We start from the raw sequence: 27,608 nt of genomic DNA, 5'->3' as shown, positions 1-27,608 counted from the left end.
TGCCAGAAAGGTCTACCCTCTCCAGTCATTGGGATGTTTTAAAAACCACAATCCCACATTTCCTAATGCCTGACAACCTGGACTCAATCCTCAGGACCCACACAGAAGAAAATTAACTTTGGCCCTTGTCCGCCAATCTCGACACGTGTCAGCATGCGTGTGGGCCCACACACATAAATGTAGTAAAATTCTTTTTAATTAAAAATTAACCAACCATCCCAGAAGCCAGTCACCTGGTAGGGAGAATCAACAAACTTGATCCTGGAGAGGAATCTTCTCAGCTCCCCACGGCCAATTTTAGGGGTGGTCTCCTCCAGCTGGACCATCTGGCCTTCCATGAGTGCCCAGCGCAGACTGAGCTTGCTGATCACCAGAGAGGTGGGGTGTCCATCAGGGCTCATCCCTGTCGTCCTAGTGACATAAAAGGCATCTTTCCAGATGTCGTTGATTCCAACTGAGGAAGGACAATGACAAGAAGCAGTTCACAAGAAAGAAGTCAGCAGCATGCTCATCACCTCTCGGATTCAGATTACAGGCACGAGGTCCTTGTCTTTAAAATAGGAATTAACAGTGGTTGTCTAAAGGGGGCATGAAAATCCTTTTTCTCCCATAGGACTACTCGGCAGGATCACTGGAGCTCCCTTAACATGCTGCACTATGAGCTTCAGCCAGTTTTCCTCCAATACATCGGTTGCAGCTCACCCTGCCTCCTCTTCTCCTCTGTCGCTACCCTCCTCCCTCCTCTGCCCAGGGTTTTAGGTAACTGGGCCGCTTGACTCTCTAGGTCATGTAGATGACCAGAGACAAGTATTGGCGTAGCTTGATAAGCAGCCTTGAACTGGTTCTGTAGCCAAGGATGAGTCTTTGATGGAAGTGCGATCTTAACTAGTCTTAACAATAAAAACCTGGACTCAGATATCGAGGGTGGAAGCTGAAAGATCAGAGAAGCAAAGCAGCAGCCACCAGAGACTTCTTACCTCTACGAAATCCCAGACTGAATGAGGAGTCCTGTTGCTATGAATCCTCGGACTGAATGAGCGGGAGATCCTGTCTCCACCCGCCTTATATTCCTGTCTCCACCTCCCTAGTGCTGGGACTAAAGGCGTGAGCCTCCCAAGTCCTGGGATTAAAGGCATGCACCACCACCACCACCACCACCACCACCACCACCACCACCACCACCACCTCCTCCTCCTCCTGGCTCTGTTTCTCTTTTAGACTGGTTCAATCTCATGTAGCCCAGGGTGGCCTTGAACTCATGATCTTCCTGCTTCCTCCTCCTAAGTGCTGGGATTAAAAGGGTGTGCCACCAATGCCTGGCCTCTATGGTTAACTAGCGGCTAGCTCTACCTTCTGATCTCCAGGCAAGCTTTATTTGTCAGAACACAAACAAAATATATAACATTTGACTCTCCTGCCTCAACCTCCCCAGTGCCTCTTGCATGCTAGGCAGATACTCTGCCAACTAAGCTACATCTCCAGCCCATGAGATTCTTATTTACTATTATTTAATGTTCCCTGAATAATGTTTTATGCAAATGTTGCAAAACAGCTCATTATATCTCTTAAATGTTTGCAAGCAGACACTCCCCACCCCCCCAACCCCCCCAATTCCCCCCACTCCCCAATCAGTTGGCAGCCTGCAAGTTCTAGATCAGCTTTTCTCCCCCATGAAGCCCATGACACAGAGCCACAGCACCGCTTCAACTCAAGGCAAAGAGCTGTAAGGAGCAAGTCCACAAGAGGCGAGAGTGTGGAAAGGCATGAAGGAGCTTGGTGTCAGGGTACACACCTGTAATCAAGCATTTGGGAGGGAAAGGCAGGAGGGTTAGGTGTTCAAGGCCATCCTCAGCTACAGAGCCAGTTTGAGGTCAACCTGGGCTAGATGAGACCTGTCTAATTGCCCCCTCCCTGGCTGAAAAAGAAAACGAGACAAGGGAGACTTGGCTAGCCTAGTCTCCGCCCAGCAAAGACTAGCTGAGACCAACAAACAACAGTGGCTTGGTTTCCAGGGCTCTGGGTTGCTGAATGAGGTTTCTCTAATACACGCTTTCAAGTTTGCTTTAGAGAATCACTTAGACACACAGTGGAGCAGAATATTTCCAAATGGCTATGGGTAATTTTTCTCCTTTGGTCTTTCTGTTGACTCCAATTTGTATGTTTAATATTCACATAAGTAATCACTAAATCAATGCCATGAGAGAAACATTTCCATTACATCCCACACAGTTAACTTACAACCCTAAGCCCCTAAAGGCAGCTGGCACACAGCTGAGGCTCCATCATCACCCCCGGAGCCCTCCTGGAATGGGGGTACATGTTCCCCTCAGCTTTCAGCACATGCAGAGAATATGCACTCTTGCCCTAGAAGCCTGGCACTATAACCCGGATGAAACTCTCCAGCAATGCCCACCAGGGAAAATGACTACTGTCTCTTGAAAAGCCCTTATCCTTCCCTTGGTGGGCAACGTTTTCACACAGTCAAGATACACTCTCTGGTGTCGTGGGGACTCACCCTCCGAAGCTGTCACTATGCCAGTGGTGTTGGTCAGGTCCAGGAGGATAGACGGGAAGGTTGGATGCAGGAGGTAAAGGTGGTAAAGGCCAAGAGGCTGGGCTCCTGGGGCGTCATCCTGGCAAGAGTCACAGAAAAGGAGAGCACGGGTGACTACATTCCACATGACGCCGTGAGGGGACGGGAGCACAGCGGAAGGCTCCAGTCAGCCCACTCCTGATCCCAACTACGGGGACGTGAGTTCAAAACACAGATTCACCCCTAACTCCAAACCACTATCTGTAGTCAAAAATATGAGGGAGAACCATAACCCAGAGCTCAGGGAAATCTAATCATCAAAATGAGGGGCTAGACAGCATCTTTGTGAGTAACAACAGGAGGCTGAACACAAAACAAAGCAAAACCAGAAGGCTCCGAAGAGTAACGTGTTGAGAGGGCATGGTTGACAAACTCAGCACTGTGTGTCCACCGTGCTTCCCCATCCCTGGGTCACTTGCCTTCTCCAGAGGTTCAGAGCTATGTCCTGTTATGTTCAAATCCCCACAGATGGAATTCCATCATCTGGCACACAGCAAGTGAGGCATAATGGACTTCACTGGTCTAAGTCGGCCATGCTTGCCGCTGAGTGCTGGCGCCTACTCTAGGGAGCAACCCTGCCTCACAAGGCGGGGCCTCACCCACCCCACCCAGACACTTCTGAGTGACACAAAGAACCGTACATTCAAGGTGTCAGGACTCCTTTCCCATGACCCCCACTGACCCTTCAGCTTCAGCCTCTTCAGCATCTGGCTCCCAGAGTTCTCTCTCCCCTCTCATGCTCCCTGTTATCTAAGGTTACTTGCGTTAGAGCCTGACCAACCAGGCCAATCATCATGGTCTCTCCTCTTCCACAGCAACATTTTGGCCTGTGGCTCTGAACATGGTGTCTCGAGTGATTTTCTCTTCCGGCCCCCTCACTGTGGGTAGCTCACATTGTTGATGGAAAGGCAAAGGGGTAGCCCAGCTCAGGAGCACAGATGTTTCCACTCAACCCCTTAGAAGGTGACCGATCAGAAAATACCCTGGGAACCACATCAGCTCCGTAGAGCTGCAGCCATGTCTATGTGACAGAGAGGGGGACAGCCCCACCCCCACCCCCACCCCCTCCCTCCTGCTCTCACTCACAGAGTTGAGAGAAGCTACAGTCAGCACTTCTGCCCAGAAGAGGAACACAGACTTCTGGTCTGAAGTAATTGCAGAAGTGGTTGGTGTTTCCTTCATGTGACATGGGATACTGTGACTCCAGACGATGGAGCCAGAGCCACCATCCACCACCATCATCTGCAAATGACAAGGCAAAGAAGAGAGCCAGTCATTAGGAGAGTGGCCGGACAAGAAAACACACAAAAACAAAAAGTAAGAAAAACATCCCAGCTAGCAGATATTCATCCTCCTCTGTGTTTGTGAGGCACTGGGATCCAACACCCGACACTCAGAACCAGCAGATGCCCAGTCCCTCATAGAAAGGGCAAGCATTTGCATGTAGCTACACACGTCCTCATGAACACTTAAATCACTCTCTAGGTTACTTACAATACCTATCACAATACAATAAATATATCAATAGTTGTTGCTGTGCTATTTAAGGAACAGTAAGAAAAACGTCTGTAAGTGTTCAGCATAAACAGTTTTTTAGCCTGTTTTCAGCCTACGGTTGGTTAGCTTTGATGGCCAACAAAAAATCTAGGCCAATTATTTTTTAAAAATTAAAACTCTATAATTCTGCCTTTAAGATTAAATGAATGAAAACTGTCTATTGAAGTATTACATCCTCATAACACACTTACAGGAAAACCAAAATGTGGAGCCAATGGTTTCTTTGCCAGTCACATAAATTCAACCTTGACGGCCCTACCCATATTTCCTTCCTTTATCCAAAGCCCTTCCATAACACCCAGCCACCGCTGAGTGCTGCCTTCTCCGAAACTTTATTTTGCCTGTACTGAAATGTGATGCTCATTTATACCCACCTTTCCCCACCCAGCTTTGTAAGACGGCTCCTCCCACCTAACTTAAGGACAGGCTCCAGAAAGAACATAACATTAGTCTAGGAAAGTGGCAGATTATAGCAATGAGCTGTGAGTTCACACTGTATTCATTCACTAGACTGGCGGTCTCAAGGGAGGCTCTTACTCTCCAGTGTCTCACCCGGGGCTGGACCCAGAGCCCATCCTTTCTATATGTTCTGATTGATTTGAGGCCGATGGTTTACCTTTTTCATCCCAACTCCATCCTGTGTCTGCAGAAGGAAGTCCAGTGTCTGGTCATCAGTGAAATACCCAGGAGTGGGCTGGCTGCAAACAGACACAGAAGCAATAAACAGCAGATACGGAAAAGGAGCAGGAGGCGCCCCGCTCTGTCCCTTGCCCCAGCCTCGGGCGACAAGCCATTGTTCTAGGCACTTTGTCAGATGGGAAAGCTGCTCAGAACAGCAGCCATGCTGAAGGGAACTCTGCAAACCTGCGCAGGCCTTGCAGGCTCAACTTCCAGAGCGGCGTAAGATCTTGTCCCCGAAGCAGGACCAGGCCTTGTCTGGTTGTGATCAAGAGGCTGCTGCAGTTGGCATCCGGGGCCTTCACCAACTGGAGAAGCTCAACCCCATCACTACATTGAACAAAACCCCAAAAGTTAGACTCGGCTGTGGCCGAGAGTCCCACAGTCATTTATTTTGACATTTTATTCCCATTGTGTGCCTGCTTGCATATACAGTCGTCCCTTAGTGTCTGTCTGTGTGGGCACCAGGGCCAGGACCTGCTGCAGATACCAAATTCACACGTTCATCATCCCTACACAGAATGATCCAGTGTCTCCATACAACCTATGTCCTCCTATGCAGTGTAAACCATCCCTAGGTTAGTTATGACTCTGAGGACAATGTAAACAGTCGCAATGTTCCATGCATTAGGGAATAGTGACAAGAAAACCAGTCTGTATGTTGGGTACAGACACAATTTTTTCCAAATATTTTCAGTTAGGAGGGGGGTGAATCCACAAATGTGGACGCCCCAGGATACACTCTGCTCTTGTATCCATTTCCCACCATTGTCTTGTCAAATGGGGCACTTTGTCATTCCTATCAAATCTCATTCTCTTATCTCCAGAAAGTTCCATGCACATTCAAAGAGAGCTCACAAAGCAAAGCTGTGGTGTGATACCTCTCTGCCTGTGCCCTCTGGGGACAGTAACAGAGGCAAGGATAATGGCTCAGAGGACAGAGTTGGGAGCAGGTGGCCCGAAACTGTCACTAAACTTGGACACTAACTCTTGGCCTTTACTTCATCAAATTATTTCTTTTTCTACACTACTGGAATCATTCCATCAAATTCACTGAAACATAATACCTGAGATCCTGACAGAAAAGAATATGACAATTATTACCCAAGCCAAGAGCTATGTAGGTAAAATATGTAGATCACTTCATATGACAACCATGCTTTTAGTTGAGAAGTAAATAAAAGTTAAAAAACAAAACAAGGTTTCATGCCTCCTATTCTTGCTTCTGTCAAAATGATTCTTCAGCTGGGAGAAAAATACAGGAAAGAGTAGGTCAAAGCTTTCACATAGCTTTATAGTCATTTTGTAAATATATCCCCTTAGAAGTTCTAATTTAGACCTGTAAGTTAATATCCATCCTTGTAATCCAGTTATGAAGTACACCCTGGTCATTGATACATAGACCCAGCATTCCACGACCAAGAGAAGAGAATTTCTCACAGTGTTAAACAGATCAGGAAGGAGTTGATATTTCAAGGTTGATATTCCCCAGACTTTAGTCACTGGTCAACCCAAACTCAGAGACTCCATGGTGCATGAGTCTCCAGAAGGCCTCCCTATGGCCAAAGACAGAGCTCAGCCATACCTGTAAACATCGATGAGCTCGGAAAGGTTGACAGATCTGCGCTTCTCCCATTCCGGCTCTTCTATCTGCAGAGAGGGTGGTGAGCTGTCTCGATTTTGGGCCTGAACAAAAATGTCCCGCAGGGCCACAGCTTGTATGTTTCCTAGTGCCACAGGAAGAGTGCACACTGAGAAGCTGGGTTTAAAAGAACTACCCAGCCTATCCCAGGGTGGGGTGGGGTTCTGGGCAGGAGACACAGAGCAGGTCGCATGGGTCCAATAGAGACCACTCCAGCGGGGCCCATTTGGAGTGATGGGGAAGTGACCAAGCCCATGCAGGGCAGTCCCCTCTCCAGAGATGGCATCAAGGGAAAGCAGTTAGTGACCTGCAACAGGCGAGAGGCCCTGTAACAGGAGATGGACAGAGCCAACACCAGCTGTTAATGTTCTGACCGCCCCTTCAAATCCCACCTTGGCGCCGCCCTGCGTCCTGACATAAAAGCCTCACTCTAAGGAAAACCCCTCCCCTTCCTCTCTCTCTCTTCCACTTTTCCTCCCATGAGGTGTGCACCTTGGACCCCCCCCCTCTCTCTTTCTCTCCTTTCTCTTCATCTCTCTATTATAGTAAACTCTCTGAATGGACGCAGCAGCATCTGGTTGTGAATTACTGGCCACCACCGTCACCACGCCCTCATGGCGTGCCTCGGCCCAGCCTGCCACTGCATCTGTCCAGCAGGTCTCCCTGCATGAGAGGGATTACCCTCAGGGTCCCCCCTGCCCTCCACCCCAATAATTCATAACATTGCTGCCCAACATCGCCAGGCAATCCCACTGCTTTCTCCTGCCCCCCCCCCCGACCCCTGCCCCAGCAGTCTGAGGAGCTCTGGGATCCTGTACGACCCCCCATTTTTCAGGCTGGTGCACCACTGGGGGACTCTTCACCCCACCAGATCAGTAAGATTCCTTCCTTCCTTTCTGGCCATTTTCCCGCAATTGAGGATTCCTCTTGTTTTGCTCGCTGGTACCACATGTCTTTTGGGCTCTAAGCCCCTGGGCCCCGTCCCTGAGTGACAGCATATGGAGATGGTTTGTGCCCACTTCTCACTGGCTCTCTGGGATGCTGGAGGTCAGATTTGTCTCATTTTGCTTGCTGGTACCACGTGTCTTTTGGGCTCATAGCCCTTTGGCCCCTGGCCCTATACGATGGTGTGGAACCAAAATAAGACCAAAATGCTCTCACCCCAAAACTAAAGGCCCAAGACTGCTCCTTTTAGCTACAGGCCATAAGTTACTGGAACAGGCCAGAAGTTACTGAGACCAATCAGTTCAGATTCCAGAAACCAGGAAGTGTAAAAAGTACAGAGCCACAAGATAGTCACGAGGTAATGCCTGCCAAACTATGGAATGTCCTCTCCCTGGTTTCCAGGGTAACTGATCACAGAAATGCCTCCACCTGAGGGCAGCCAATGAGAAATGGTGGCGGGCAACCACTCCCTTAGAAGTAATTTCTAGAAGTCCCTAGAAGCGAGCCAATCAGAATTGTACCTGTACTAGCACCCCTAAATGATGTAACCTTGTGACTTTTCCCTTTAAAAACTGAGCTTGCAGACAGGTGGGTGCTTCCTCCAGCCTCCACTGCGTTGGATGTATTGGACGAAGTCCCTGCCTAGGCTTGTATTGCATTTGGATATCCACGATTAAACCTTGCTTTTGCATTCCGGCATGCTCGTCTTTGGTGGTCTCTCTGGGGGTCACGATCTGGGCACAACATTGGCATATGGAAACGGCCTGTACCCCTCAATAGCTGGCCCTTGCTGACCCTCTGGACGCCGGCGGTCAGTCCTCTGGGCCTTATACCTCATTGTGGAAAAATGCACTATGGCACCCCTCCCTGACTCATGGCCTGGGTTCATTCCCCTGCGGCTGCTCTCCTGCCCGGCTGCACTGCTACTTCTCCGTCTTTCTTTCACAAAGTCTATTTCCTATGTGCAAATGGAAATGAATGATTGATATGGCCATCTATATTTCTTTCTGACTGACTTTTACATATTTCAATTTATCTGTTCCTTATCTGCTCAATTTATTAAAAAAAAAAAACACCCACACAAACACGTGGTCAAGCGCCATATTTTATAGGAGCAACACGTGATCAGGCAGCACCATCTTGAATAAGGGCAACCATGTGGTCTAGCTGCCATCTTGACTAAGGTCAAAACAGGAAGGTCATATGACCTGGCCACTATCTTTACTAAAGGCAGCATGGGTAGGGCTCAGGCCATTGGTATGGAGGGAGGTTAGGGAATCACCTCCCGCCATGCATTGGTTCACCATTGTTTTAAGGGCCGAGGAAAGTCCTCCGGCCTTGGCATGGCGTTCCCCAGCTGCCTCTTTCAGGCTCCAGCCGTCTAGGCAAGGCAGAAGTCCAATCAAGGCCTACTGTTCATTCCTCCACAGCCACTCATGTGGGCAGGAAATGAGACATAGACAATCCCCTCTGGGGCATCAGCAGAACCACATGTAGGTTCCTCCCATGCAATAAATCATAACACCAGCAACCCCAGTGTGTGTTCGCCCTATGTCACAGGAAGCCTAGCCACTGACATCAGGGAGCAGAAGCCAAAGTCAGCCTTGATTCTTTTTTTTGTTTGTTTGTTTGGTTTTGTTTTTCGAGACAGGGTTTCTCTGTGTAGCTTTGGAGTCTGTCCTGGAACTCACTCTGTAGCCTAGGCTGGCCTCGAACTCACAGAGATCCGCCTGCCTCTGCCTCCCGAGTCCTGGGATTAAAGGCGTGCGCCACCACTGCCCAGCCAGTTTTGCTTCTTACCAAAGCCAAACAAGATGTAGACAGCCCCACTGGTGGTGATGTAAACCTGCGGACCAATCAGGTTCCCCACTCCCACGATGTTGTACTTCACAGGTCGGCCCACGGGACTCCCTGTCCGGCCAGATACCAGCAGAAAACACAGATCTGGCTGAAGAAATAAAAGAAGGGAACGTATCAATAGAAGCCTTTCATTTCCTAATGCCTCATGAGCTAGGGGCTCAGAAACACTTCCCATGGCTGGAAAGCACAAAGCCAGACTTACTTGCTTAACCCCACCCTGGGAATAAGAAACGGGACAAATGTATACTCTTTAACTAGATATGTGTGAAGAGCATCTTTAGGATTCCTCAGGAGATGGAACACAGTAGTTACTGACTGGATCATCTCCCTAGGCCGAGACTAAATAGAAGAGGCTGATGCAGGGAGGGTGTACAAGAGCCAGATCTACCAGAGACCCTGATGGCCAGTGTGGTAGAGGTTAGAATCACCAGGAAAACACATCTGGGTGTGTCTCTTCTGGGTGTTTCCAGAAAGGTTTAACCAAGTAGGAAGACCAACCCTGGATGTGGGCAGATTCATCCTCTCTGCTTGGGGCATTGACTGAATAAGAATAAGAATAAGAAGTCACAGGCTACAGAAATGTTTCAGCCATTGTAAGTACTTGTGGCTCAATTATGAGAACCAGTGTTTGGATCCCAAGACATACATCCAGCAGCTAACAAATCTCTGCAACTGGCTCCAAGGTATCAGAAATCATCTCCTGCCCCCCAGGGCACCTACATACACACATATGTGCACATACACTCATAGAGACATACATATAAACACACACACACATAAATAAAGTGACAATTTAATAAGGAATAGAGCTGAGCATAAGCCTTCATCTCTTTCTGCTTCCTGACTGTGGATGAAAGGTGACCAGCTGCCTTAAGCCCCTCCCACCATGCCTCTTCATACTGTAAGACACAGTAAAACCTTCCTCCCTTCAGTTGCGTTTGCCAGGTGTTTGACCACAGTAATGGGAAAGTGACGGACACACTGGTGCATCAGTGTATCAACCCACAGAATTCTCCCATCATAGCATCAGGCCTGGCCATGGCCACCACCAACTTCACGCTCAAGATTCACTTTCCTGTGAATGGCCAGCGAGTAAATATTGTAGGCTTTCCCAGTTGCGTGGTCTCCATAGAAACTACTCTCTGTTGTTAGTCTAGCATGAAATCTGTCACAGGCAACACAGGAAATGACTATGCTCCAACAAAAGTTTTTGAGAAAACAAACAGATTAGCTCATGGCCACAGTTTATTAGCCCCAGATCTAGAAGATTTTCTTTTTCTTTTTTCATTTGTTTTTATTTTATTTACATATGTGTATCTGACTGTTGAGTATATGCTATATGTGAGCAGGTGCCCTTGGAGGCCAGAAGAGGGTGTCAGAGCAGAAGTCACAGGCAGCTGTGAGTGACATGTGTGCTAGGAGCCAAACTCCAGTCCTCTGAAAGAGCAGCAAATACTCTTGACTCCTGAGTCACCTCCCCAGCCCCTTCAAGTTTCTGACAAGGTTTATCATTACAAATTCTTACAGAGAAGACAGACGGGTGTGGTTTACAGCACACCCAGAAAAACAAAGTGGAGGTTTTAGAGGAAAGCCATAGCACTCTGCTATTATGTACTCTAAAACATTCTTGTCAAAGGCTAGATGAATAGAATAAATGTACTGCAAAGCTGAGAAGAAGAGCTGACACACTATAAAACAAACCTAATGCTCTAAAAGGCCAGAGTCAAAATTGTAAGAGAAAACTGTTTTACTAATCAATTGATTAATTAAAAGATATGAATGCTTTTACTGATTATAAGCGACAAAGCTTAGAAAGTCTTCAGCTACAAATATAGAAATCAAGTTTGCATTAAAAGAAGTAAGAAGCTGGACATGCAAAACAAAACTAAATATTTGGATGTGGGAAGCAGTGTCAAAGGGATTGCTACAAGTTCCAGGCCAGCCTGGTCTACATAGTGGGCTGTAGGCCAGCCCAAGGACTATAGGGCTTGTCTTTCAAGACAGGGTTTCTCTGTGTAGCCTTGGCTATGCTAGAACTCACTTTGTAGACCACACTAGCCTTTAACTCAGAGATCCACCTGTCTCAGCCTCTGCCTCTGGAGTGCTGGGATTAAAGGCATGCACCACCACTGCCCTGCTGAGACCCTGTCTTAAAAGAAGAAAAGATGTGTGGTGGTATACACCTTTAATCCAGTATTCAGGAGGAAGGAGGGTAGATCTCTCTGAGTCAAAGGCCAGCTTGCTCTACATAGAGAAACTCGGTTTCAAAACAAACAAAACAAAATGCCTAGTGATGATGCAAGCCTTTAATTCCAGAACTCTGGAGATAGAGGCAAGCAGATTTCTGTGAGTGCAGGGCCAGTCAGGTCTACAGAGCAAGTTCCAGGACAGCCAGGGCTACACAGAGAAACCCTGTCTCAAAAAAAAGAAGCAATAGTAATGGTATCTGCTCAGCTGGAACCTCCAGCTGGCCCCTGCATGATCCAGAAAGCCCAATTCCTATCTCTCTCTCCAAACCCTTCCCATTCAGAGAGTCTCCAAATAAAGGAAAAGCACCAAAAAGCCCAGTTCCACATTTTTGGCGGTTACTGCAGCTTCCTCCCCTGAAGTTGCCAGCTGCCCAAGTCCCCACCTAAAGTGGTCAGCTTTTGACCACACTCGGGCACAAACCCAGCTTGAGGCAGACATGTGTTATGGAATAATATTTTTGTACACTATGAAGATGTGTCTTTGCCAAGGCACCTTCTGATTGGTTTAATAAAAGAGCTGACTGGTCAGTAGCTAGACAGGTGGTATAGGTGGGACAGAAAAACACAAGACACTGGGAAGAAGAAGGGCTGAGTCTTGAGAGTCATGCGCACATGCAGAGAGAAGCCAGTTGAACATGCCATGTTAAAAGAAAGCATTGTCATGTGGCAGAGGGTACATAAGAAATACGGGTTAATTTAAAAATGTAAGAGTTAGCTAGTAACAAGCCTAAGCTATCAGCTGAGCATCTGTAATTAATAATAAGACTCAGTCTGGTTATTTGAGAGTGGCTGCTGGGACACAGAGGAACTCTGCCTACTCATGGCATTCCAATGTGGGGCCAGAATTTCCACATAATCCCTAACAAAACTTTAAAAAAGGTTCTAAACACGCAAAAACAGAGCCAAAATGGAGCTTCCTAGTCTGGTGTCTTTCATGCCAGCCACAGGACAAAGATGTGTCTCCCAACAGCTGCCTATAGGAGGAGCCAGCCGCCAGCCTCCATGCACTACCACCATGCACTAAACTAAGCTACATCAGCGGTAGCTGACATAGTAGTTTAAGATTTGCCTCATGTGATCAAAAAACAACACAGATGCTCAGTAAACACAGATCCAGATGGAAAATAACCTCTAAATGGGTTACAGTGTGTTTAAAAATATAAACATTGGAAGGGTAAAGAGAAAGAGTAGAGATAGTCACATTAAAAAATAGTTTAAAAATAATAAAGTCCTTAAAAAAGAAATAGAGTAAAAAAAATATAATAAGCCACATAAAGATGAGAAATAACACAGAGAGTCTGAATTCTGTATGTTATTGTGTTGTCTTTAGATTTTCTGATTACTGAGGAAGGAACAACAGCTGCTAAAATACATTGGATTATAAAAATTGCTGGATCAAATCAACCTATATATTTTTAAAATGTCTTGATTTCAAAATGGAAGTCAAAAGATATGTTACTTTGAGGAAGAGGCTATGCTTTTATTTCCAAAGGGTATGAGAGGCTGTGGATTTGTTCCAGGTTGATATGGAGCAGATTTGATCAGGGAAGAACCCTTGAAAACCCTGACTACAAAATCCTACTACATAAAAAAGTAAACCTAAAAGAACTACAAGACATGGATATATATATTTTACCTGCTCAAACATTAATACAAAAAGTCATCTTTGGCTGACTCATGTACAATGCACAGTCTATACTTGTATTAATGCAGATATGTATGTGACCTTTAAAAGTTTATGTATTTTTGCTGGGTGGTGGTGGCACACACCTTTAATCCTAGCACTTGGGAGGCAGAGCCAGGTGAATCTCTGTGAGTTGGAGGCCAGCCTGGTCTACAAAGTGAGTTCCAGGACAGGCTCCAAAGCTACACAGAGAAACCCTGTCTTGAAAAAAAAAAAAAAAAAGTTTATGTATTTTCAAAGCAAGGGGACCAGACACCAATTAAAACAGATGGCCCAGATGATCCAGCATCCAGAACAGCTTCAAGGCTGCTAACTGAGATGATGCAGCCTCACTGAATACTCCAATCAGGACTTAACAATTATCCTGATTTTTCTCAAGGTTCTCCCCAAAGATTCCAATGCCTCCAGACAAGAGGAAGCAATTTAGAAAAAAACGCCCACATTCCCAAAGCATTAGTAATAGATGTTTGTTATCATTTGGGAAAGGGGGAGTTAGTTACAAGTTATTAGTCATAGTCGGGGGGGGGGGGGGGCCGGGAACTAAACAAAAGAGTTAAATTCAAAAATCTCTAAAGTAAAATAAGGGGATATGATATAGAAATGATGAGATAAAAGGGTAAATTATTGAATCTACTTTAATACAAAAAACCATTAATCTCAAAATATTAAACTCCTTAAAAGAGGAATAGAGTAAAAAAATATAATAAGCCACATAAAGATGGGAAATATACAGAGGATCTGGATCCTGTATGTTATTGTGTTGTCTTTAGATTTTTTTTTCTTAAATTTAAATTTTCTTAAGTTTAATTATTTAGCCTTTAACTCCACCAAAGACCCCAGAAGGGTGAAATATTACCTAATGACAGGGACATCTGGCTCCCTGGACAATCACTGAAAGTTCTTCTATAATGTTGGGGTATCCAACTCTGGCCTACAGGTCTAGGACTTTAATATTTTGAGATTAATAGTTTTTTTGGATTAAAGTAGATTCAATAATCTACCCTTTTATCTCATCATTTCTATATCATATCCCCCTATTTTACTTTGGAAAGAGATCTTTTTTTTTTTTAAGATTTATTTATTATGTGTACTGCACACCAGAAGATGGCATCAGATTTCACTACAGATGGCTGTGGGCCACCATGTGGGTGCTGGGAATTGAACTCAGAACCTCTGGGAGAGCAGCCAGTGCTCTTAACCGCTGAGCCATCTCTCCAGCCCCGAGATCTTTGAATTTAACTCTTTTGTGTAGTTTTTTTTTCTGACTATGACTAATAATTTGTAACCAATCCTCCCCCCAAAAAAGTCCAAATCAAAACTTGGATTTTGGTTTGTTGATACAAATCTAAAGTTAATTTTGTTATACTGTATTATGTTTCTACTACTGTTTAGGATATTATGTTTATGCAGCACATTTAAAAGTGTAATATATAATTAAGAAATATAGATTAATAGTCATCTTTAATAGTCAAACTTAGTCATGTTAGGTATGTTTTCAAGGTCATACACAGATGCATTTAGATAGTTAGATGGCCTTCAAACACTTCAAAGACCTACAGAATATGGCATTTAAGGTGTTTAATAACCTAAGGCTTTTCATGACAGTGAGACATGTCTGCTCCTGACAGCACCGATTTGCTTCAAAAGAGGACGATGAGCATTGAAGAAACTCTGTATGGAGTTTGTTTTCTTTATGGCAAAAGCTAGCCATTTGGACCGAGAATCTGCCCTTGCCTCAACTGCTGACAGTATACTGTCCAAACTGGACCAGCAGGATGCACAAAAAAAGCAACTGCCAAACTTTGCCAAGACAAGGTAGGACAGTCCTTCAAAATCCCCTGCTTCCCAGAAATATCTGTCAGCTATTCTAGGCCTGTAGGCCAGAGTTGGATACCCCAACATTATAGAAGAACTTTCAGTGGTTGTCCTGGAAGCAAAATGTCCCTGTCATTAGGTAATATTTCACCCTTCTGGGGTCTTATGATAGAGTTAAAGACTAAATAATTAAACTTAAGGTTTTCTTTAGTTATGATAAAAAGTAAACTAGGGATAAAACTTTAGATTCACAAAGATAAGATAGATAATAGATTATTTTTTTCTAATTTTGCCAAATACAAGTAGACTGGATATTGTAACTGTAATTTTTACTTGATAATTGTTTTTGTTACAATTTTACTATGTTAAAGTTAAAATATTCCTTTTAAATTAGACAAAAAGGGGGAAATGTTTATAGAATCTAAAAGATTATAGAATGATCTTTCTGTACACTGTGAAGATGTATCTTTGCCAAGGCACCTTCTGATTGGTTTAATAAAAGAGCTGACTGGTCAGTAGCTAGGCAGGAGGTATAGGTGGGACAGAAAGACACAAAGGACACTGGGAAGAAGAAGGGCTGAGTTTTGAGAGTCATGAACAGATGCAGAGAGAAACAAGATGAACATGCCATGTTAAAAGAAAGTAGCAGCCAGGCGGCGGTGGTGCACATCTTTAATCCCAGCACTCGGAAGGCAGAGCCAGGCGGATCTCTGTGAGTTCGAGGCCAGCCTGGTCTACAGAGCAAGATCCAGGACATGCACCAAAACTATACAGAGAAATCCTGTCTTGAATAAAAGTAAAAATAAAAATAAAGTAAATAAAGTACTGCCATGTGGCAGAGGGTAGATAAGAAATATGGGTTAATTTAAAACGTAAGAGTTAGCTAGTAACAAGCCTAAGCTATCAGCCAAGCATTCATAATTAATATTAAGTCTCTGTGTGGATATTTGGTAACTGGCTGGTGGGAAAGTAAAGTCCATCTACAGACACATCATCATGCCTTGCCTACATCCTATAGTCTCCCTGCTTTCATTTGTGGCTGTGGGCTATCTCTGGGATTGGAGAACCTGCCCGAGGGTTGCTTTGCTCAAATAAACCTGTTGCTATATTTTTCAAATCGGTTTGATTGGCTTACTGTGTCAGTGGAGAAACTTATTATGGTGGGGGAAGGCAGAAAACCTATTTGTATCCTTGGGTTGAGATAACCATGAACAGAAAAAACTCTTTGCAGATGTGGATACCATATGTTAAAGGACATATGGACAGACTGGGATCAAGGGAAAAGGGACTCTCTGTCTGAGAGGACTGTATAAAAAACTGGATATTTAGCCTTTGGGGTAACCAGATTAGTGGGACCAGGCTAACAGCCACTGGGTTTCCTAAACCGGGTGAGATCAGATTCATCCAAGATGCCAACCAAATGGCACTGAGGTGGCAACAGTGAATGGAAGCCATTAGGATGAACATCTCCTCCAACAAAACAGCTCAGGGGTTAACAAGTAATGGGGATCCTCACACGGAGGGACATTCACATTAGCCTGGGTGCTTGAGGAGTACGTGTGACCATGGGCCCAGACTCAGACTGACACACAGTGTGAGGACAATAACTACAGGGTTCTCAGGTCCCTTCTCCCGAACATTCCAGACCAGACCAGTCCCCACACCCCAAAGCAGACTCTTCTGCCAAGTTCAGCTCATACTCCACCCAGACCTATGAATTCCACCACTCTAAGTCACAGCCCTAAATATATTCCTTCCCTTGTGTCTGTGGCTCCAATGGCTCCTCACACTGCCTGTAATCAACACAGAGGTCAGAAGGAGCCAGCAGGGGATGCTCAGGGGATGCTCTAAACCCATGGCCTCTCTGGGACTAGCCTGTAACTATCACTTTCAGGCAGAACGGAGACTGTTCTATTATTTATACACTACGGCTCGAATGAGTAAAATTACGTGAGGCCCGCTGAGGAATGGGTGGGATAGAGACACAGAGTTAAGAGCAGGTGAGCTGATTCTCCAACAGGGGCCCCGTAGTGTCGAGGGTCCTGAAAGCCAGGCCCACTACCCCTCAACACCACTGGGCATAAGACACAGACGAGGCATTAAGACTAAGATTTCTGCTAGTCATGGTTTTGGACACCTGAAATCCCAGCACGAGGGAAGCAGAGACAAGAAGCTGGAGACTGGCGGCATTTGAGGCAAGTCTGAGCCACATGGTGATTCTGTCCCTAGAAGTCTCAAACAAAAGAACCAGCTCTCCAAACGTGCTGATGCTGTGCCCATGTGTGGTGACTTGCTGGTCTGTGAGGACTAGGTTCTGTCAAAAGGGGGTTCCCCACGCTTTCTCCAGCTTTCAGGAAATCACTGCCTACTGTGGGAATAATGGATTTCCCCTTCTAGTCATAGTGGCTAGGATAAAAAGTTTAAAAACACCACGTGAACAATTCCTGGATCCTTGGTTTAGGATAATCAAAAGACCAGAGCAGCTAGCTCAAGAAAACTAACAAAAAGTACTCATGGGTCTGTCTCTCTCTCTCTCTCTCTCTCTCTCTCTCTCTCTCTCTCTCTCTCTCTCTCTCTCTCTCTCTCTGTGTGTGTGTGTGTGTGTGTGTGTGTGTGTGTGTGTGTGTGTGTGTGTGTGTTTTATTAACCCACAAGGTCTTTTATTTTAAAATTAAAAGAGGCAGATATGATGGTGCACACTTTTAATCCCAGCAGTCTGGAGGCAGAGGCTGGCAGATCTCTGAGTCTGAGGCTAATTAGTCTATATCATGAGTTCCAGGGCTACATAAGGAGATCCTGTCTCAAAAATAAAAATAAAATAGACTGAGCCAGCAAAACTCACTTTTAAATTAAGATGGGCTGGATCAGCAAGATGGCCCAGAGGTAAGTAAATTAGTAAGTAAAGTAGTAAAGTGAGACAAAATAACCAAAATAACCACACTTACCACAAACTCTTTGCCTCTAAAACATGGCTTACATATAAAATTTTAAATGGATGGGCCGAAGAGATGGCTCAGCAGTGAAGAGCCCTTGCTGCTCTGGCAGAGGACTAGAATTTGGTTCCCAGCACCCATATGGCGGCTCATAACCACCTGTGACTCCAGGCACGGGGGATCTGATGCCTTCTTCTGACTTCTAAGGCATACATATGGCACACAGATGCAGGCCAAACATCCACATATACAGTAAAATAAATATAGCTTTTTAAAAATTTTAAATTGAAGGCCAGGCACGGTGGTCCTCTTTTCTTTAATCTTAGCACTTTGGGAGGCAGAGGCAGGCAAAATCTGTGAGTTTGAGGCCAACCAGTGTTACACAGTGAGATCCTGTCTCAAAAAACAAACAAAAATTTTCATTGAGATAAGCGCTCATTAATCTGGTCTTTCATCTGACTAGGGAAAAGGTCTGTTGTGTGTGTACAGAGTAACTGTTTCACAGTATGCATACACCTGGCTTAGGAGGCCACTGGGCTAGAGTCAAAGCTTATCTTTCTTGAGGGAGGAGAGAGGAATTGAGACATGGCATTACTGTGGAGCACTAGACAGACTAGAACTTACTAAGCAGACCAAGCTGGCCTCACATTTACAGCAATCCTCCTGCCTCAGCTTCCAAATGCTGGGATTATAGGCGTAAACTACCACATCCACACTGAAAGTCTGTCTCGTCCAGCACCTTCCTTTGGTCATTGATGAATCAGAGAGGTTTTTGGTCTGATTTCTTAGACAGGTCTTAATGTGTAGCTCACTGTGACCTGGAACTCTCAATCTCCTTTGTGCTGGGATTACCAAGGTGAATCCCTTGCATATGAGTTTTGTTGTTGTTGTTGAGATGTGGTCTCTTGTGTCCCAGGCTGATCTCAAGCTCACTAGTTAAAGATGACCTTGAACTTCTGATCCTTCTGCTTTTATCTCTAGGTGTAGGTATTACCATCACACCTGATCCATGCAGTACAGGGGGCTGTGGGATGTCTTTCTGTATGCTGTGAATATGTGTAGCTCCCATTGGATAATGAATAAATCTGTTTTGGCCTATGGCAAGAAAGCTTACAGCCAGGTGGGAAATCCAAGAAGAGATACAGAGGGAGGATGGAGTCGGGAGAGATGCCAGCCGCTGCCAAAGGAACGACAAGACGCCAGCAGACTGGCAATGCCACGGCCACGTGGCAACATATAGATTAATAGGAATGGGTTAATTTAAGATGAAAGAGCTAGCTAGCAAGAAGCTGAAGCCGTAGGCCATACAGTTTGTAACTGATATAAGCCTCAGAGTGATTATTTTATAAGCAGCTGTGGAACCTCGGGAGGAAGAGATTTGTCTGGACTGCTGGGCAAGGCAGGACCAGAGAAATCTCCAGCTACAGCAGGGGATCAAACAAGGGCTTCATGCATGCTGCACCAGTTCATGCATGCTGCACTAGTTCATGCATGCTGCACTAGTTCATGCATGCTGCACCAGCATGCTACCAACTGAGCCATAGCCAAAGCCTGCTTCCTATGAGCCTCTGAGCAACCCAACCCACTGTTTTACAGCTGAAGTCAATTTTAAATGCATACAATAGAGTAAAACTAATATTACATTTATAGAGTAAAAAAATAGGCAGTTTTCTACAGACTTAATTTGTTCGCTCTAATTTCCATAAGCCTCCTACAAGGAGATAGAACTTTCTAGTTTGACATGTGAAGGAACTGCAGCATCGTTAGGGTCCAGTTTGCCCAAGGCCACAAAGCTGCAGAGTGGTGCAGAAGGAATTCACATAGGCCATCCGCCTCCAGAGCTCTCCCACACCACAGTCCTTGGAACCACAACGGCATCATGGAAAATGAATCTGGAATGCTCTCGGTTCACTTAACCTCACCAGGAGAATCTATTTCAGCCCAGGCCATTACAAAAACAAGGTCCAAGGCAGGACTCGCAATAACACCACTCGGGCTGAGGTGGAGACGGTTGAGAGCACTCTCCACACGAAATCTAAAGCCTTTGGAAGTAGACCGCATACCTGCAGTTCTCCAATGGCCAGCACCGCCAGGTCTCTGGCACCGTCCCCGTCCAGGTCAGGCAGAACCACAACCGGGGCGGCCAAGGTGCCATTGGACAGGTGGTTCGGGTTCAGGGTCCACATGACTTTCCCTGGGGAAGGAGAAAGAGGCACATCACTTCCGCATTCTGCCCCAGCAAAAGGCAGCCGCAGCGTTCCCCAGCCAGAAGAAGAAAACCCAGAGGGCCGAGCAGGGGACGGCAGCTTCTCCCCACTTTCCCCCTGTGCTGCTAGGACCGGGGTCCTCCACAAGAGCAGCCCGGTGCTCTTAGCCGCTGAGCCATCTCTCCAGTCCCACACATCTGGCTTTTGTATAGCAGATAGAGACATGTACGTCCCCCTGACAAGTAGGAGCTCATCCCACTAGGGCTGAGCAATGTGTCTGCCACAGGGCATTGCAGCCGCTACGGAGCCCATACCAGAGAAATTGCAGAAGGCTTTCAAGGACTTCAGTCCTGAGCTAAGGGAGTATGTGTCTTTTTTTATTTTTTAAATATAGGAGTTCATATAACCCAGGCTAGTCTTGATGTCCTTGACCTTCTGATCCTATTTCTACCTCTTAAATGAGTGCTGAGCTCACAGGCCTACACTACGATGCCCCGTTTATATGGTGCTGGGAATCAAAACAGGGGCTTTGTGCATGCTAAGGAATCACTCTACCGAGAATATATATACAAACTTCCCCCCACTCAGGGGCACCCCACTAGCCAAGCATGTCACACCTGTAATCCCAGCACTTGGGAGGCTGTGGCAGGAGGATCTAATGAATTCAAGGTCTGGGGTACAGTGTAAAACCATGTCTCAAAAAGGAGGGGCAAAAATAAAGCACCCCACTATGGCAATTGATATGGGAAAGATGTCACATTTGTTCAGCTTCTCTTGAGCTTATGGCCCGTGACAAGCATATTGTAAGGAGACATCTTTATCATACTAGACTCATTTCCATCACTTCCGTCCTGTGGACCTAAGAAGGAAAAGAAGCTAAAAGGCCATATCACCAGCCTCCCCAAGCCTAGCTCTTTTCCCTAGCATTCAGTCAGTACGCAGGTTCACACATGGACCCGCAGAATTCAGAGAGGAGGTGACACTTCCCTGCCTGTTGTACAAAGAACAGAGCAGAGAGGCTATTCACAATCCAAGCCTCCCCACGCCCAGGCTCCTCTGTCTGGGGGAGAGCTGATCATCAAACTGGTTGCGACAAGAGTCTACTATCTGCCCAAGCCTCTTATCTCGTTTCCTTAATAATCACCTCTGAACTGGAGCAGCAAAGCAGCTTCCAGCCTGTCCGAGGACAAACCTCCCCTGCAGGCTGTTCAAACACAAACCCGAGGCTCGCAGAAGCAAAGCTCAAGACCACACTACCTGACGTCGCATTGAATGCACTGAGCATCTTGCGTGTCCCTGTCACGAGGCAGATGGTTTTGGCCATGCTTCCCGGCATCAGATCCAAGCAGGTGACATCTTGAGCCTCCTCTGGGAGGGGACTGGACCACAGGGTGCTGCCATTCATCCCCGAGAGGCACACGAGATCTGCAGTCGGTTGTGAGCCACCACCTAGAGGCAGGTAGGAGAGATGAGGAAGGGGCAGGAGAGATGGGAGCAGGCACAGGCAAGACGCCTGAACACCCAGAGCAGACGGCGGTGGGGGGTGGGGGCAGCAGCTCACACCTGTGTGCTTAGCTCCCTCCTGGGCTTCTGACAAGGCGTGAACACGGAACTTGTCATCTCTGCTGCCTCACACCTCGTGTGGGACAAGTGTGAGAGCAGCCGCTGTGGGCTCCTCTGCATGGCCTCACCATATCTCCATCTTGGCACCTTTCCCAACACATCTGTTTACCTGTCAGCCGCCTGAGCCCACGCTAAACAGAGACATCCTTGAAGACAGACACTAATTTCTGATTTCTCAGACCATCACAGGATGCCTGCTACACAAGCTGCCAGTTGTTTGCTGAGCAAAAGACAGAGTAAGGCCAGCAAAAGGGTAGGTAAAGTCATCTCCTGCCGAGCCTGATGGTCCCGGTCCCGAGCACCATTCCAGTATTCCACATGGTACAACTTGTCCTACAGCTTGTCCCCTGGCCTTCACATGTGCGCACGCACACACACACACACACACACACACAGCAAATAAAAGACAGAACACTGAGTAGTACTTGCTGAGGGGAACAACACAGCACTCCGGAGGGAAAGGAATGTTCAGGAACACAGAGGCTGACCTAGATAGAATCCACGCAGAACAGGGAGTAAATCCCAACCCTAGTCACCGGCAGCAAACGCTCCGGGAGCCGAATAGAGTGTTTTCAGAAGTTGCCTGAAGGCTAGAGTGGCAGGCAGAGGAGGCCTGGCTGTCTGCAGCCCTCTGGTTGGCTCCTAGGCAGGAAAAGAACACTTGGGGCGACAAGACCCAGGTCCGAGGAGTCGGAACCAGGTCCGAGGAGTCGGAACCACAGCAGCTAAGGCCAGGACTTGAGAACAGTCCTGCTTCCTGCCTGCTTTGCTTTCTCTCTCAGAACGGACGGACAGCGTGACTCATTTCACACTTTCTCCTTTCAGCCACCATCGGCGGCAAAGCTTCAGTCTTCCTGTTCCTAAGCAGTGCTAACTAAACAATACAGCCTCAAACAGGAAACAGGGTGTGGCTCGCCATGTTCGACCTCCTGCCAGAGGTAGTTATCGTATTACCCTCTAGACTTTACCAGTCTAGTCCTGTGCTCTTCTTCCTGCTTAAGAACCCCACTGATTCATAGTTCATGCTTTTCCACTAGTTTGGCTATTTGTCCCTGTGCTTTTTCCAATCATGGTCTTGATATTTCTTGCTCATATAATCCCTCCTCTCTCTCGCCGACTGGACTCTTGGAGCTTCACCTGGGGCTTGGCCGTGGATCTCTGCATCTGCTTCCACCTATCACTGGATGAGAATTCTACCACGACAGGGTGTTCGGCCATCTGATCACCAGAGTAGGTCAGCTCAGGCTTTCTCTCGACCATTGCCAGTGGTCTATTGTGGAGGTATCTTTGTGGATTTCTGGGGACCTCTCTAGCACTCTGCTTCTTCCTATTCCCATGAGGAGCCCCCATGGAACTGGATCAGGCCCTCTGGATAAGTGAGACAGTTGATTAGCCTGAACTGTTTGGGAGGCCCCCAGGCAGTGGGACCAGGACCTGTCCTTAGTGCGTGAGCTGGCTTCTTGGAACCTAGTGCCTATGGTGAGACATTTCTCTCAGCCTTGGTGAAGGGAGGAGGGAACTGGACCTGCCTCAACTGAATCTACCAGGCTGAGCTGAATCCCCAGGGGAGACCTTGCCTTGGAAGAGGTGGGAATGGGGGGTGGGTTGGGGGGGAAGGCTGGGGGGTGGGAGGAGGGAGGACAGGGGAATCCGTGGCTGATATGTAAAATTAAATTAATTATAAAATAATAATAATAAAGAACCCCACTGAGTCTAGAGTCACTCTCTGACTCATGTTTCTTTCTTGGTAGAGTGAAGGATTACACCTCCCCACGACACTGCAGCTCCTTCAGGGAAGAACCATGGCTCCTAGTGATGAGCTCTCCAATCAGCACAACCCGGGAGAGGGCAAACAGTGCCTGCTGTGGCCAATGCATGCTTGTTGGATCTATCCCTCTCTTCCCAGTGGCACAAGGCATTGTGGGTTATAGGTACATCCATAAGGTGTGAGGGTTGAGGATATGAACTACAGAACCTGATTCTTGGAGCTAAACTTCAAGTCTACCTTTTACCAGATGTGGGACTCTAAAATGTTTCCTTAGCCTCAGTGTATCTCAGTTTCCTCATCTGGAAAAGGGGACAATAATATTAAGCTTACTTGGTAGGGTTGTATTGAGGAGCAAGTTCATTCAATGTGCTGTGTCCACAGCAGGGCTCAGCACACAGGAAGTAGCTAGTGATGGTTACTGTAGTGTTTGAATGAGAAATGTCCCCAACAGGTTCAGGTGTTTGAACAGTTGGTCCCTAGTTGATGGCACCATTTGAGGACATTATGGAACCTTTAAAAAGTGAAGCCACTTGCTGGAGGAAGTATGTCACCAGGGGAGGGAGGGCTCTGAGAGCTCATTGCCAAAATAAACTCTTTTGTACATTGCTTTTGGGCATGCTGTGTTTGTCACAGGAAAAAAAAGTAACAAAAACAATTACATTCTTACTTTTACAATCTGTGGGCAAACCATGTTTGTCTACATAGTGTCCAAACTCTAGTCTTGTCTCGGCATCTTGACAGAAAGCAAAGTAGGCAAAATACCAAATAAATCAGCATCCTTAACCTTACTTCAAAGGTAAATGAATCACAGAGCAGGAAAATGAAATCAAGCTAAGAGCATATGAAAGTCAGCTCTAAACCCGGAAGCTTTCTCTGTCACAGACACATCTACATATCAAACATGCTCCCGAAAGGCAGTCTTAGTAATATCAGGTAAATTTACAGTACAGAAATCCTTAAAGTACCCCCAGCCTTCACTCTGGGCCTAAATGATTAAGAAGCACTTCCCAGGATTTCTTCACCCTCTGGGTAGGGTTCTTGTATCAGCTGGTATGCTAAAGCCATTGCCAATTTAGTAGATATTGCAGGTAAATTAGGACCCTGTGGAACCATCATGGAAATGAGGCATTTTTGCTTGTTTTTTGGTTGTCCTGTGTAACAGAGTCCCAGAAACAGCACGCTCAGCTAGTGGAAGCTATGGAGGCTTTAATAAGGAGACTATTGACAAAGATGTGTCATGGTGGAGGACCCCACTAGTGGCAGGATAGCCCCTCAGAGCTGTTAATGCCCCCAGGGACAAAGGAGGAAGAAAGTCCTCTAAGAGGGACAGCTCGCCACCAGCTATGTATGACAGTGTCCAGTTTGTTGCCATGCTGCTCTAACCCAGCTGTGAGGAAGCCAGGGCAGGAAGTCCCTCCTCACTCTCACTCCCAGCCAGCCAGGGAGCCTATAAATATCCTCCAATTGTCTAGCCTTCCCGGGGAGGGCAAACCTGGAGAATTAAACTGAGAGGGGAAAGGAAAGCCACCAGCCCAAACATCTGTGTGCAGAGGTGTATAAGCCATGACCAACCCTGGCAGGATTGTGAGGGCAGGTTAGACTCAGCGTTCACTGTAATCTAGTGGGCGGTGGGAAACTGGCTGGGGAGGTGGCTCAGTTGGCAAAGTGCTTTCTACACAAGCAAGAAAGCCTGAGTTCAGTCCCAGAACCCACACAAAAAGCCTGGAGAGGTGGCACACTTTTGGAATCACAGTGCCAGGTAGCTTCTGAGGATTGCCAGCCAGCTCCAGTGAGAGACACTGTCTCAAAACATAATGTGGATGGTTCCTGAGGAATGACACCTGGCGTGGCTCTGCCTCTCCCCCCAACACACACACACACACACACACACACACACACACACACACACACACACACACAGGGATGTGAAACCTGAGACTGTGTTAATAAAATCAACCTTGGGTCGGGGGCAGAGCCAGCAACTAGTTGGCAAGAATTAGCCATAGAGAGTAGGGAGGAGCCAGGAAGTTGGATAGAGATGCACAAGAATGAGTAGAGAGGGAGGGACTTGGATTTTCTTGGTCTTTTTGGTTTGGGATGACTGGAGATGCTCTCTTGCTGGATCTCTGGCCAAACAGGAAGGTCAGCTGGTTGCTTCTCAGTCTCTCTGAGCTAGCAGGTTTTCACCCCAACATCTGACTCCTGAGTCTTTGTTGGTAAATAGAATGATAGAGATTTAGTTAGAAACGACACTTGGCAGAAGCTGTAGAGCCAGTGCTGGTGGGACTAGAAATCCCACCAGGCCCTGGCCTGAGATGCAGCCACTAAGCCAAAGGAAAAACCACACACACTCACACCTAATTACTAAGGCTGTCATCCCAAGGTATGGGCAAGTCACTTCTCTGAACCAGTGTCTTCACTTGCCTGGGTGACCACTCAAAGTCCCCCCAGCTTCCATTCCTCATAGCTGTCCTAGAATTCAATATGTAGACCAGGCTGGTCTTGAATTCACTGGCCTGCATTCCCCTTCTGAGGGCTGGGATAAAAGGGGTGCACGTGCACCACCATTCTGGGCCCTGGTTTCTTGAAATGATCTTTATTGACATCAGGAACTTTCTGGTCAGGCACACCATGCATGGCAGTGACCGGGAGACCCTCCAGTGCACTGTCCCTGGGAAGCTGACGGTCGCTTTCTCTCAGCTGACACCTCCCCCTCAGCAGCCTCCAGAAGATGTGTCTCTTACCTCCTTCAGTCCCATTCCTGGTTGTCACAAAGGACAGAAGCACGTCCCGAAGGCCATCTCTATTCACGTCAGCCAACTCCAGGGGAGACAGGTCCCCGCCTGGCGTACACATAATGAAACAAAAAGGGCCTGAGCCAGTTACCACAGACTAGTTCTCTTCTGCCAGGTTAGAAAGAAGACAGATGCCGATGCTGCCCGCACCCCCTCCCGGCCCAAGTGGACTGTCTGTTCCCAAACAAGACAGCAGAGATATGCATCTCCCCTGGCCTTCCCAGAACCTGGGTATCCTACATAAAGCAAATGGTCAGGCTCTGAAAGGAGGGGACGTTAAGGAAGACTGACTGGAGACTACAAGACCTAAGGAATGGTAATGTACGGAATCCCCTGGGGTTCCTGCCCACACTAGACAAAGTGTAGTGAAGTACTTGGCAACTCAGAAATGCCACAGGCAAGAGAAGCCCTAAGAAACCTGGTTCCCCTGGCCAGAGGCCCAGGGAGGGTGCAGCCCAGCAAGGAAATTGATTATAGATAATAACGGCCCCACCCCCACCCACAGCAACCTGACTTCTGGAACCTTGCTCTGGCACCATCATGTCACACTCCCTCTCTGCAGAGCCAAGGCCAAAATGGCCATGGGGAGCCAGGACCATCCCACCTGTGGTGGGGAGGCAGGTCTGGAGCTCCGCCCAGCCCTGTGTGGGGAGCAGAGACAGGGAGGATCCCCTCCATGTGTCTGAGGAGTGGGAGGATGCCTGCCAGATCTGTAGGGAATTCAGACGAGAGTGGAAACACAAGCTGGTACAACCACTTCGGCAAATAATGTAAAGAACTGTTCAGAAAGAACACACCCATCCTCTTTACTAGGGGCAACTTTACTAGGCTTCGGCCTTGGAGAAATTTGTATATAAATAACCCTTTGGAAATGTATAAAAATGTTCTTAGAATCACTTATTTTTTTTTAAAAAAAAGATTAGAAATTATTTAACTGTTTATCAACAGTAGAATAGATAAATAAGCAGCAGGGTATTCATAACATGGGAAAATTAGACATTGGTTAAAATTAATAGATTCTAGCTACAGTGCATCAGGACAGATTAGCCTCAGAAATGTCTCTTTAAAAATGATGTGAAGTGGTAGAGTGTTTATCTTGTATGCACAAGGCCCTGGCTTGGCCTCCAACACTGAAAAAAATTTTTTTTCCCAAAAAGGTAAAGTCAGTGGCACCGAGTGTTGTAACCCCAAGAACCCCGGGTGGGAGCAAGAAGATCTAGGATTCCACGTCATCTTCAGCTACGCACTGAGTTCAAGAC

At 46.8% G+C, this 27,608-nt stretch overlaps 1 protein-coding gene across 2 annotated transcripts in view; it reads right to left on the bottom strand.

The window, feature by feature from the left end:
• Positions 1 to 27,608, bottom strand: part of Fam234b (family with sequence similarity 234 member B) — a 49,129-nt gene that overhangs the window by 2,657 nt on the left and 18,864 nt on the right. Inside the window, exons 3-12 of one of the 2 annotated variants that reach the window (XM_006976525.3) lie at positions 26,299 to 26,397; positions 21,421 to 21,612; positions 20,020 to 20,150; positions 9,216 to 9,363; positions 6,414 to 6,555; positions 5,015 to 5,158; positions 4,767 to 4,848; positions 3,680 to 3,835; positions 2,516 to 2,633; positions 234 to 454 (exon numbers count right to left, since the gene is read on the bottom strand). In XM_006976525.3, the coding sequence (XP_006976587.1) occupies positions 234 to 454; positions 2,516 to 2,633; positions 3,680 to 3,835; positions 4,767 to 4,848; positions 5,015 to 5,158; positions 6,414 to 6,555; positions 9,216 to 9,363; positions 20,020 to 20,150; positions 21,421 to 21,612; positions 26,299 to 26,397 (1,433 nt within the window). Of the gene's footprint in view, positions 1 to 233; positions 455 to 2,515; positions 2,634 to 3,679; positions 3,836 to 4,766; positions 4,849 to 5,014; positions 5,159 to 6,413; positions 6,556 to 9,215; positions 9,364 to 20,019; positions 20,151 to 21,420; positions 21,613 to 26,298; positions 26,428 to 27,608 lie in introns of both variants that reach the window. The other variant, XM_015995428.3, reaches the window with a different exon arrangement.

The sequence above is a fragment of the Peromyscus maniculatus genome, chromosome 3 (assembly GCF_049852395.1).
Source record: "Peromyscus maniculatus bairdii isolate BWxNUB_F1_BW_parent chromosome 3, HU_Pman_BW_mat_3.1, whole genome shotgun sequence".
NCBI classification, from domain to species: Eukaryota; Metazoa; Chordata; class Mammalia; order Rodentia; family Cricetidae; genus Peromyscus; species Peromyscus maniculatus.
This window is presented reverse-complemented; position numbering and strand designations above follow the sequence as displayed.